This window comes from Chiloscyllium plagiosum, chromosome 51 (genome assembly GCF_004010195.1).
Source record: "Chiloscyllium plagiosum isolate BGI_BamShark_2017 chromosome 51, ASM401019v2, whole genome shotgun sequence".
NCBI classification, from domain to species: Eukaryota; Metazoa; Chordata; class Chondrichthyes; order Orectolobiformes; family Hemiscylliidae; genus Chiloscyllium; species Chiloscyllium plagiosum.
The window spans coordinates 4100424-4113750 of NC_057760.1; the positions used below are offsets into that span (position 1 = coordinate 4100424).

Below are 13327 nucleotides of genomic sequence, written 5' to 3' on the forward strand. Positions count from 1 at the left end.
AAGTATTACCATTTAGCCCCTCTCCAGTGTCTTGTAAATAGTGTCCTCGGCAGAAGCTGTTCAGTTAACCTCTACGCCATCAGACAACAGAGATCAAAACTTCACTGGCTTTTCTGTGGTCATCAGCCACAGCTGCAAAGCATGAACATGGAGATAGAAAACCCAGTGAAAGTGGTACTGGTGAAAACTAAGGAGAGAAGCAGACCGGAGAGCTTTCAGCAAGGTTGGGGGGGGGGGGGGAGGGGGGAGGGGTAAGGATCACATTTGAGAAAATGTGATTAAATTGAATAGTGAAGATATGAGACTAGAGAAAGTTGGCCATCGGGGCAATGATCAGAGTACGACAGAAAAGGATGGGGCAGAGGCATAGTCAATGGGGAGGTGATGGCCTAGTGATATTATCACTGGACTGTTAATCCAGATACCCAGATAATGTTCTAGGGACCTGCGTTCAAATCCCACCACGGCAGATGGTACAGTTTGAATTCAATAAATATCTTGAATTAAGAATCTAATGATAACCGTGAATTCTTTGCCAATTGTCAGAAAAACCCATCTGGTTCACTCACTTCCTTTAAGGAAGGAAACTGCCATCCTGACCTAGTCTGGCCTCCATGTGACTCTAGACCCACAGCAATGTGATTGGCTCTTAACTGCCCTCTGGGCAATAAATACTTCATAGCCATCACATGAATGAATTAAAAAACAGCATCATCAGATGATGCTGTTGATTACAACATTGACAACTCAGGGCTCTGTATTTGAATGGACTCTAGAATCTGGAATAAGACTGATGAATTGAGAACAGTAAATCGAAAAAAAACAAGTGTGATATAGTCACAATTGCAGGAACATCCAATGTCAGAATTGTTAAAGTATAAGGAGGCCATTTGGCCCATTGTATTTGTGGTGCCTCTCTAAGCAAGCATCTTGTAGTGCCATTCACTTGCTTGCTCCCTTTAGGCTCCGGAATTTGTTCATTTCTGATTCTCTTTTGAAAGTGCCTGTTGGCTCCTCCAGACACTGGGGTGGTGCATTCCAGACCTTAATGGATCCTAATGTGAATCCAGTCTGTCAATGAGAGAGAATCAAGGCACCTTTCTTTCTCAATGGGAGTTTTGGCCAGTGAAGAACCCCACAATAAACTTTCCGGCCAGTTCGATAAACATCTGTGAATCTAACCATTTTGTGCCACTCAGCCAGTTTTATATCCATGTTGCTCTGGTCCCTTTTATTCAATGAGCTCTAATTTTGCTCACAAGTTCATTTGCAGCATTGCATCAAATGTCTTATATATACCAGATCCACAGCACTGCCTTGATTGACCCTCTCTGTTATCTCTTCAATCAATTCCAGAAAATTAGTTAAATGTGAGTTTCCTTTAGGAATCTGATTGAAGGTAGAGAGAAGATATGGTGTACATGGATTTTAGCAAGGCGTTTGATAAGATTTCTTCGAGGAGAAAGTGAGGTCTGCAGATGCTGGAGATCAAAGTTGAAACTTTATTGCTGGAACAGCACAGCAGGTTAGGCAGCATCCAGGGAACAGGAGATTCGACGTTTCGGGCACGTTCCTGAAGAAGGGCCTGTGCCCGAAACGTCGAATCTCCTGTTCCCTGGATGCTGCCTGACCTGCTGTGCTGTTCCAGCAATAAAGTTTCAAGTTTGATAAGATTTCCCATTTTAGGCTCATTCAGGAGTAAGGAGGCAAGGGATACAGGGAAATCTGGCTGTCTGGATACTGAATTGGCTGGCCCATTGAAAACAGAGGGTGGTAGTAGATGGAAAGTATTCAGCCTGGAGCTCGGTGACCAGTGGTGTTCCATAGGGATCTGTTCTGGGGCCTCTGCTCTTTGTGATTTTTTTTTATATAAACGACTTGGATGAGAAAGTGCAAGGGTAGGTTAGTAAGTTTGCCGATGACAAGACGCTTGGTGGAGTTGTGGATAGTGTGGAGGACTGTTGTCAATTGCAAAGGACGTTGACAGGATGCAGAGCTGGACTGAGAAATAGCAGATGGTATTCAACCTGGAAGAGTGGAAGATCAAATCTGAATGCAGATTACAGGGTTAAAGACAGGATTCTTGGCAGTGTGGAGGAACAGAGGGATCTTGGGGTCCACGTCCATAGATCCCTCAAAGTTGCCACCCAAGTTGATAGGATTGTAAAAATGCAAATGTCATGTTGGCTTTCATCAGCAGGGGATTGAGTTTGAGCCATGAGGTTATGCCGCAGCTCTATAAAGCCCTGGTCAGACCACCCTTGGAATATTGTGTTCGGTTCTAGTCTCCTCGTTATAGGAATGATGTGGAAGTTTTAGAGAGGGATCAGAGGAGATTGACCAGGATGCTGCCTGGACTTGAGGGCATGTCTTATGAAGAAAGGTTGAGGGAACTAGAGCTTTTTTCATTGGAGTGAAGAAGGGTGAGAGGCAACTTGATAGAGGTGTACAAGATGATGAGGGGCATAGGTAGAGCGAATAGTCCAAGACTTGTTTCCAGGGCTGAAATGGCAATCACAAGAGGCCATAATTTTAAGGTGATTAGAGGAAGGTTTAGGGGAGATGTTAGAGGTAGGTGCTTTGCACAGATAGGACTCTTGAATAGGCACATGGATGATAATAAAATGAAGGGTATGTAGGTTAGGCTGATCTTCGATTTTGATAAAAGGTCAGCACAACATGGTTTCAGTATAAAGGATACAAATGACATCTCAGAAATAATTGTGAATCCTCTGTGATTTAAACAACTAAAAATGTCAGGGAAAGGATACTGAGATGGTCATTTCAACTAAAAGCTAACCAACAATAGACTTCACCCAAAAAAGAAGTGACTGATGAGATTGAGATTAACTTTTCCAGAATCTAGGGAATTTTGCAAGGTCCATTTAGATTGGAAATTAGTGGATATGATTCCTCTATTCAAGAAACTGGAGAGTTAGAAAGCAAGAAATAGCAGGCCAGATAGCTTAACATCTGACATAAGAAAAATTCTAGAATCTATTGTTAGAGATACAGCAGGACATTTTGAAAGTCTCAAAGCAATCAGGGAGAGTAATTTTATGAAGGAGAAATCACATTTGACTTATTTATTGGAGTTCATTTGAGTTCATCGCAGACATTGGTCGATAATGGGAGCCTGTACTTGGATTTGCAGAGTAAATGTTACTGTAACAAGAGCTGGAGGTCTAGGATGTAACATATTAGCATAGGTAAAGGACTGCTTTGCTGAGCAATGAAGGTTTACAATATATCATTATTATTTGGGAGTTGGGGTCTAAAGCAGAGGTAAAAATGCTGCCAACTGGGACTAGATTAATTTAGGGTATCTGGTAGGACTGGGTGAGTAGGACTGAGGGGTATGTTTCCATGCTGTATTGATTAGGGACTGCCAGCACGGATTTGTGAAGGGTAGGTCTTGCCTTACAAGTCTTATTGAATTCTTTGAGGAGGTGACCAAATATGTGGATGAGGGTAGAGCAGTGGATGTAGTATACATGGATTTTAGTAAGGCATTTGATAAGGTTCCCCATGGTAGGCTTATGCGGAAAGTCAGGAGGCACGGGATAGAGGGAAATTTGGCCAATTGGATAGAAAACTGGCTAACCGGACGAAGGCAGAGAGTGGTGGTAGATGGTAAATACTCAGCCTGGAGCACAGTTACATTTGGAAGGACAAATAAGAATGCAGAATACAGGGTTAACGGTAGGGTTCTTAGTAAGATGGAGGCGCAGAGGGATCTTGGGGTCTACGTTCGTAGATCTTTGAAAGTTGCCTCTCAGGTGGATAGAGCTTGTAAGAAGGCCTATGATGTATTAGCGTTCATTAACAGAGAGATTGAATTCAAGAGTCGTGAGGTGATGTTGCAGCTGTACAGGATCTTGGTTAGGCCACATTTGGAGTACTGTGTGCAGTTCTGGTCGCCTCGCTTTAGGAAAGATGTGGAAGCTTTGGAGAGGGTGCAGAGAAGATTTACCAGGATGTTGCCTGGAATGGAGAATAGGTAGTACGAGGATAGGTTGAGAGTGCTAGGCCTCTTCTCATTGGAACGGCGAAGGATTAGGGGTGACTTGATAGAGGTTTATAAGATGATCAGAGGAATAGATAGAGTAGACAGTCAGAAACTTTTTCTCCGGGTACAACAGAGTGTTACAAGGGGACATAAAAGGGGACCTTTAAGCTGCAATTGGATGGGTGCTTAAGCTAGGACAAATACTCGGCACAACATCGTGGGCCGAAGGGCCTGTTCTGTGCTGTATTGTTCTATGTTCTATATCTCTATGACTCTGTGGGTTTTATGAAGGTGACTTGTGTTTTTTTTATAATGGTCAGGAACTTTTTTTTAGAAATGTTAAAATAGCATTTCCAAGAAATTGAGTTACTTCGACTAAATGAGCAGACATACTGAGATAATTGCTGAAGGGGAAATCGTGCCTGACAAATCTACTAGAATTATTGAGTAGATATCCCCTTTGCCTTCGAAAATGAAGCAAATTTGTTTGAAGTTTTTGGAATTCTGTTCCCCAGAGATTGGTGAAGGTGGGTCATTGGACACTTTTTTTTTAAAGTAGAGGTAGACAGATTCTTGAACAATTAGGGAGTGTTACAACACTGGGTAAATTCTCCTGCTCACTATAAACCAGCAACACAAAAGAATTATCCCGTGCAGTAATTTGTGGAAAGTATAAGAGGCCAAGAACTATTTAAAGTAAAAATTAGCAACTTTATTTCTTAAAGTATAACAGGGAATAATTAACGAACAACTATTTACAACTCCTTCCTCTAACCTATCATTTATCTTCCCTTCTGTAATACTAGTCTGATAAAACTCCCGATTACGATTTACAAAACATGATTTACGATTTTCTTATCTCCAAACCAGGCAGTTTTCAGTGTTATCTGTATTCCTAACATCTTTTTTTCTTGGGGGTTCTGCTTCACAGGTTGCTGATTGATAAAGTACCTTTAAGAGAGCTATTTTTCAGTTCATCATTTACATGCTGGTAGCTTGGTAGTTCTCCTCTCAACTGTTCAATTTTCCCTGGTCTTATACCCCCAAAGCATCAGATTATATCAGTGGCTTTTAAGATTGTAAATAGACTAAATTCAAATTGGATTGGAGTTTGGTATTTTTTGGGATTGACCTAATTCGAATCTGTTTTAGTCGTTTCCAGGCAACCAGCTATCCTAGCTACCCCAGTAGCTGGACCATATGTTACATTGTATCTTTTTTCAGAACGCTTGGTGCTGTCAGGTAGTCTTTGCTAGTTTTTAACTCTTTTAAAGGTACAGTACAGCATTTCTTCGTAAGAGGGGCTGAAGATGGTTGGGGATAGGTGGAAATATGGAGCTCAGGCACAAAGAGATCAATTGTGATCCTTAGTTTTATCCGTCTGCACCTGGACCTCAATGAAGTTTGGGCACAGTATACTGAATTCTTCTTCTGTGCCATCGCCTCTATGCCCATTTCTTTGAATAGAAGTCCTCTGCTTCTCCCACAGATCTCTGCTCCTCAGATGCTGCCTGAACTGCTGTGCTTTTCCAGCACCACTCTAATGCAGAATCTGGTTTCCAGCATCTGCAGTTATTGTTTTTGCCACGGATCTCTTCACCCACCTCCAACACATTCCCTCCACTTGGGCTCTCTTTCTGGCCTTTAACCTGCACTCAGTCTGTTCATTAAGAAGATTCAACATGATGTTGGTCAGCTTAATCTCTCTGTCCACCCTGCTCCTCCCCCCCACCCCCCTGGTATATCTCTTGTATATCAATGACATCATTGCTGCTTCCCTGTTTTGTCTGGAATTGGAAAAGTTTATCCATTTTCACTTGCAGTTTCCACCCTGCTTTCATCTTCACCTAGACCATCTCTGATTTGCTTCTTTTCCATCACCGATATCTCTGTTTTCATTTCTGGGGAAAAGCTGGCTGCCAATGTTCACAATGTAACCACCGACTCCCACTGTACTTTGTACATCCTCACAATATGCTTCCTGTGAAGACCCTATTTCAAGCTCCTAGTTTCTCCATCTCTGTTGGATCTGTTCCGATGAGGCCAGTTTCTCCAAGGGAGCCTCCAAAAGCTCCACCTTTTTCCTTGAACAAGGATTCCCCGTCAGCATAGTTGATCAGGCTCTCAGTCATGTCTGACTAATCTCCCATACTTCAGCCGTCCCACAACAGCGATCGTGTCTCTCTGATCCTTACGTATCACCCCACCAGTCTTCACAGCTAAAGGATCATTAACTGCCATATCTGCCACTTCCAGTGGGATGCCACCACCAGACTAATATCCCCCTTCCCTCCCTTGTCAGTCTTCCACAAGGACTGTTGCCTCTGGAACACCTTGGTCCACTCCTCTTACACTCCCAACATCTTCCCATACTGTCTATGTAACTTTTAAGATGCAATATCTACCTGCTTACTTCCTCTCTACTCATTATCCAAGGTCCAGATGAAGCAGTGATTTACCTGCACTTCACTCAATCTAGTCTACTATATTCACTGCTCACAATGTGGTCTGCTCTACACTGGGAAAAGAAACGCAGGCTGGGTGACTGTTTTCCACAGAATGTGATCCTGAGCTTGCTGATGCCTGTCACCTCAACACACCACTGTATTCCCTGTCCAAATTCTCTGTTATGGTCTTGCTGCAGTGTTCCAGAGCGGGAGTGCAAGCTCATGTTCCGCTTGAGAACCCTGCAATCTCCATACTGAGTTCAATAATTTTGGGGCTTGAGTACCTTCTCCTATGTCCTTACTCATTCCCCACACCAGGCCTTGTCATCACATGGGCTGCTGTCACAAACAACCCATTCTCAGTCATGAATGGTCCCCATTACCAGAGATTGATTCTTCCAGGTTGACCCCTCTCTGTTTCTTTGTCTGTCCAACTTATTTTATTTCTTTGTCTCTGGGCTCCATCTTCACCTATCATTTACTCTTCCCCTTTTCAGATAAACCTATTGGACTATAACTTGGTTTTGTGTGATTTTTGACCCTGTTGGGTATAAACGAGGCTTGAAACACAAATAGCCTTTCTCTGCTCCTTATATTGTTATTGAGTGTTCATCTTTGTGTTGTTTCTACCACATGTTGCAGAATCTGAATAATTATGTAACTGGTTGGACAGACTGGAACATTGCATTGAATTTGCAAGGTGGCCCGAACTGGGTGAAAAACTTTGCTGACAGTCCAGTCATAGTGAACAGTCATCAGGACACCTTCTACAAACAACCTATGTTCTACCACATGGCCCACTTCAGGTAGAAGCCATTTATCTGACTCATGGTGTAATTCTGCAGGGCCTGGTGTTTGCACAAGTGCATTTGTTGTACAAGTTAACACTTCTTAAAGGGAGTTAATGTTTGAGCTGTAGTGTGATGTCTCACTATCTCTGGCTGTAGTATCAGTTAATGGGAGCCTCCCACTGTCTCCTCCCAGAGGCACACTTACCTTCTCTATCTCTTCTTGGTCATAATTAGAACAGTACAGGCCCTTCGCCGCTCGATGTTCTGCTGACCTTTGATCAAACTAACCTACATACCCTTCATTTTACTACCATCCATGTGCCTATTCAAGAGTCGCTTAAATGTCCCTAATATATCTGACTCTCCTACCACCATTGGCAGTGCATTCCACACACCTACCACTCTGTGTAAATAATCTACTTCTGACATTTCCCTTAAGCCTTCCGACAATCACCTTGCAATTATGCCCTGGTTTAGCCATTTCTGCCCTGGGATCAAGTCTCTGACTATTCACTCTATCTATGCCTCTCATCATCTTGTACACCTCTATCAAGTTGCCTCTCACCCTGCTTCAGTCCAATGAGAAAAACCTTAGCCCACTCAACCTTTTTTCATAAAACATGCCCTCCAGTCCAGGCAGCATCCTGGTAAATCTCCTTTGCACCCTCTCTTCCACATCTTTCCTATAGTGAGGCAACCAGAATTGAACACAATATTCCAAGTGTGGTCTAACCAGGGCTTTATAGAGCTGCAGCATAACCTCTCAGCTCTTAAACTCAATCCCCCTACTAATGAAAGCCAACACACCATACTCCTAAGCAACCCTGTCAACTTGGATGGCAACTTTGAGGTATCTATGGACGTGGACTCCCAGATTCCACTTCTAAGAATCCTGCCTTTATCCCTGTAATCTGCATTCAAATTCCACCTTCCAAAATGAATCACTTCACACTTTTCCAGGTTGAACTCGATCTGCCACTTGTCAGCCCAGCTCTGCATCCTGTTAATGTTCCCGTTGCAACCTACAATAGTCCTCTGTACAGTCCACCACTCCACCAACCTTTGTGTCATCAGCAAACTTAGTAACCCACCCTTCCACTTCCTCATCCAAGTCACTTATAAAAATCACAAGTTAAAAGTGGAGAGTCAAAAAGTGTGGTGCTGGAAAAGCACAGCAGGTTAGGCAGCATCTGAGTCAACATTTTGGGCATAAGCCCTTCATTGGGACTGCGGGGAGGCCTAAGGAGTCTGAAAGATAATAGGAGGGAGTTAGGGTTGCCGTTGGGGGTGGGGGGGAGGAAGTGGGGGGTGGATAGGTGGGAAGGAAGATGGACATGAACAAGTTCAAGAGAGCAGTGCCAAGTTGGAGGGTTGGATCTGGGATAAGGTGGGAGGAGGGGAGATGAGGAAATTGGTGAAATCGATGTTGATCCCTTGTGGTTGCAGGGTCCCATGGTGGAAGATGAGGCATCCTTTCTCCAGGTGTTGGTTGGTTGGCTAGGATTTGGCAGGGGATATTTGGTTTGTAGGTTAATTTGATCTTAGAGTAGAATAAAAGGTCAGCACAACATCAAGGGCCAAAGAATCTGTACTGTACTGTTGTGTATTCTTAAAGGGGCAACCCCTTATTCTGAGACTCTCCCACAAAGGGAGCATAATAAATAAAACCAGGTAAATATTCCTGTTAATGAAATTCCAATACGGTCCAGTGTCATAAGCCTTTGTTTATATCGAGAATACATTCCATTTGCAATCATCAATCCAAATTGATGGTGAGGAGGAAGGTTACAGGGCAATATAAACATGTTGGACCCCTGGGCAGATTAGAGGCTGATAGAATTTAACCCGATTAATTGTGAGCACTTTGAAGAAGTAACAAGACATGAGAGTATTCCATGAATAGCAGGACACTAGGAAGTTAAGAGGAACAGAGAGTTCTTGGGGCTTATGTCCATATATCCCTGAAGGTGGCAAGATGGGTTAATATTAACTAGGAGAAAGTGAGGACTGCAGATGCTGGAGATCAGAGCTGAAAAATGTGTTGCTGGAAAAGCGCAGCAGGTCAGGCAGCATCCAAGGAGCAGGAGAATCGACGTTTCGGGCACGCTTGCCTTTATCAGGAGTGGCATAGCTTGTGGAAACAAGGAAGTTATCTTGGAGCTGTACCTAACTTTGGTGAGGCCACAGCTGGAGTACTGTGTGCTGCTCTGGTCATCATGCTGTAGAAAGGATTTGATTGTACTGGAGGGGGATGCGGAGGTGATTCTCCAGAATGTTCCCTGAGATGGAGCCTTTCAACATTGGTGAGAGGGCGCGTAAGTTTGAGTTGTTTTCTTTGGAGCAGAGAAGGCGAACAGGGGACCTGATTGAGTGGATAAGATTGATGGGCTGGGCATGGTTGATCGAGAGCAGTCGTTCCCCAGAGAGAGAGAGATAGATCAAAGTGTTTGTATCATTCAGTCTTCACGATGACAGAGGTAGGTCTTGCGAGAACATAGCTACCACCTGCCTGAAATGGGGAATAAAGAAAGTTATTAAATGGAGAGCAAAGAAAGTTCTTTTCCTGCCTTACAGTAAAGTGGGCCTGTGTTGAGCTTCAGGTGGCCTTCACTCTGATGCACATGTTCTTTTCTCTGCAGTAAATTTGTTCCTGAGGGTTCTCGACGAGTCGGCCTTGATCCCAATGCTGTTACTGAGCTGGAATCTGTGGCTTTTCTCCGCCCAGATGGATGTGCAGTCGTCAATGTCCTGAACTGGTGAGAAGCAGCTGTCACAATTTAAACACTCCATTTGTTCTCAGAGTTAGTACAACACAGGAAGAGGCCAGTCTGCTCATCATATTTGCACTTGTAAACACGGCTCTAATTATATGAATCTAATTTTCCAGTCCTTGGCCCAGAGCCCTGGAGATTTTGGCAGCACGAGTGAATATTTAAAAATGCTTTGAGTTTGTCTGACTCACCCTTCTGACAGCCAGAGAGTTCCAGACATTTGCAGTCCTCTTGAGTGAAAATATTTCTTAATGATCAGGGAGAAGGGAAGGCCGATCAGGGATAGTGGAGGGAACTTGTGCGTGGAGCCTAAGCAGATAGGGGAAGCCCACAATGAGTTTTTTGCTTCAGTTTTCAACAAAGGGACCTTGTTGTGAATGAAAACTTTGAGGAGCTGGGATACAGGCTTGACCAGATAAAGATTGATGAAGTTGATGTGCTGGAAATTTTGGAAAACATTAAGATTGATAAGTCCCCAGGGCCAGACCAGATTTATCATAGGCTGCTCTGGGAAGCAAGAAAGGAGGTTGCTAAACCACTGCCAAGGATATTTGCTTCCTCACTCTCCACAGGAGTCGAACCGGAGGATTGGAAGGAGGCGAATGTTGTTCCTCTTTTCAAGAAGGATAATAGGGAAATCCTTGGCAATTACAGACCAGTCAGTCTTATGTCTGTGGTCAGCAAAGCTTTGGAAAGAATTCTCAGGAATAGGATTTATCACTATTTGGCAAAGCATAGTGTGATTAAAGGCAGTCAGCATGGCTTTGTGAGGGGCAGGTCATGCCTCTCAAATCTTATTTAGTTCTTTGAGGAGGTGTCAAGACAGGTTGACGAAGGTCGAGCAGTGGATGTGGTGTATATGGACTTCAGCAAGGCATTTGATAAGGTTCCCCATGGTAGGCTCATTCATAAAGTCAGGAAGTATGGGATACTGGGAGATTTGGCTATCTGGATTCCGAATTGGCTGGCTGACAGAAGGCAGAGAGTGGTTATAGATGGAAAGTATTCTGCCTGGAGGTCATGTTGAGTGGGGGTCCCGCAGGGCTCTGTTCTTGGGCCTCTGCTCTTTGTAGTTTTTATAAATGACTTGGATGAGGAGATTATGGGGTGGGTTAGTAAATTTGCAGATGACACAAAGGTTAGAGGTGCAGTCGATAGTATAGAGGGCTACTGCAGGCTGCAGCGCGACATAGACAGAATGCAGAGCTGGGCTGAGAAATGGCAGATGGGGTTTAACCTGGATAAATGCAAAGTGATGCATTTTGGAAGGTCGAACTCGAATGCTGAATATAGGATTAAAGACAGGATTCTTGGCAGTGTGGAGGAACAGAGGGATCTGGGTGTGCAAGTACATAGCTCCCTCAAAGTTACCACCCAGGTGGATAGGGTTGTTAAGAAAGCATATGGTGTTTTAGCTATCGTTAACAAGGGGATAGAGTTTAAGAGCCTCAAGGTTTTGCTGCAGCTCTACAAGACCCTGATGTGACCACACGTGGAATATTGTGTCCAGTTCTGGTCGCCCTATTATAGGAAAGACACAGAGGCTTTGGAGACGGTGCAAAGAAGGTTTACCAGGATGCTGCCTGGACTAGAGGGCTTGCCTTACGAAGAAAGGTTGAATATGCTCTGACTTCTCTCTCTGGAGAGGAGGAGGAAGAAAGGAGACCTGATCGTGGTATACAAGATGAGTGGAATAGATCGAGTCAATAGCCAGAGACTTTTTCGCAGGGCAGGATTGACCGGTACGAGGAGTCATAGTTTGAAGATATTAGGAGGAAGGTATCAAGGAGACATCAGAGGTAGGTTCTTTATGCAGAGAGTTGTGAATGCGTGGAATGCGTTGCCAGCGGTGGTGGTGGATGCAGAGTCATTGGGGACATTTCAGCAACTGCTGGACATGCACATGGATAGCAGTGAATTGAGGGGTGTGTAGGTTAAGCGATTATATTTTACATTAGATTAAACCTCGGCACAACATCGTGGGCCAAAGGGCCTGTTCTGTGCTGTATTTTTCTATGTTCTATATTCTAACTCTCCTCTTAGCTTATTACGTTTTATCATAAATCTATGCCCCTTAGTTATGGACTCCTCTACAATTGGAAAAACTCCCTTCCTATTCACCCTCTCTATGTATGTCATAGTCTTGCAGACCTCAATCAGGTTCCCTCTCAATCTGCACTGGTCCAAGGTAAACAATCCCAAACCATCCTCGTCAATCTTTTCTTGTAGCTCAGACTATCCAGACTGGGCAGCATCGTGGTGAATCTCCTCTGTACCTTGTTAAGAGTGATCACATCCTCCTTATGATATGATGACCAGAACTGCACACAGTCCTCCAGATGTGTGGCCTTACCAGTGTTTTATCCGGATCCAGCATAATCTCCTTGATCTTGCATTTATAAGCTGTGACGTATGATACAGTATCCCATGAGCCTTCAGAACCCCCTCTTCTCCCTGTCCTACCTTAATGGACCTGTGAATGTATTCATCAAGGTCCCTCTGATCTTCAGTACTTGGTCCTACCATGCATTGTGTCAATCCTTGCCTTGTTAGCCTCTCCAAATACATTACCTCACAGTTAACTATTGACTCAGAATGGCTTATTGTTGTTTCTGTGTGAAAAACAGCCAGAACCTGTTAACTCTGACAGGTAAAGACATTTAAAGTTCTAAAATATTAATTATGTGTCAAGTTTTTAAGCAGTACTCACTGGTCTTAATGTCATTCGACATCCAGTCAAAAAGGTGAAGAGAGAATTACCCACCAATTATCTGTCTGCTCTTGTGTAGCATCAGGACTCAGTTTTGTTGAAGTAGTTCCACTGCCGGTCTGTCTGCTTCTGGGATCTGTCCACTCCTACTGCTTTTAACTTCACTACTGTTGCTCCAGAGTAGCCCACAGCTTCACTGCCAGTCTTTGTTTAGATTTTGGTCTCTGCTCTTTTGTGGTTAGCCACTGTCTCTAATTCTATACTCCAACAGACAGTGTGTTCCTGGTCACAACCCCTCATTCTGTTCTCACAATGCTGTCTTGTCTAAAATGTTGCAGCTGAGTTTCCCAGACCATACACCAGTCAGAGCTGATGATGTGAGTGTATGCTGGGGTCCAATAAATGGTGCCCCTTGTGCTGAGATGGAAATGTGTTGCTGGAGAAGCGCAGCAGGTCAGGCAGCATCTAGGGAACAGGAGAATCGACGTTTCGGGCATTAGCCCTTCTTCAGGAATGAGGAAAGTTTGTCCAGCAGGCAAAGATAAAAGATAGGGAGGAGGGACTTGGGGGAGGGACGTCGGAAATGTGATAGGTGGAAA

General features: G+C 43.9%; 1 protein-coding gene across 7 annotated transcripts in view; it reads left to right on the forward strand.

Moving 5' to 3' along the window:
* The window catches only part of gba (glucosidase, beta, acid), a 31418-nt gene that overhangs the window by 12964 nt on the left and 5127 nt on the right, over positions 1 to 13327 (forward strand). For 6 of the 7 annotated variants that reach the window (XM_043684050.1, XM_043684052.1, XM_043684049.1 and 3 more), the window contains 2 exons: positions 7099 to 7262; positions 9887 to 10003. In XM_043684050.1, coding sequence (XP_043539985.1) covers positions 7099 to 7262; positions 9887 to 10003 — 281 coding nt within the window. Of the gene's footprint in view, positions 1 to 7098; positions 7267 to 9886; positions 10004 to 13327 lie in introns of those variants that run through there. The other variant, XM_043684054.1, reaches the window with a different exon arrangement.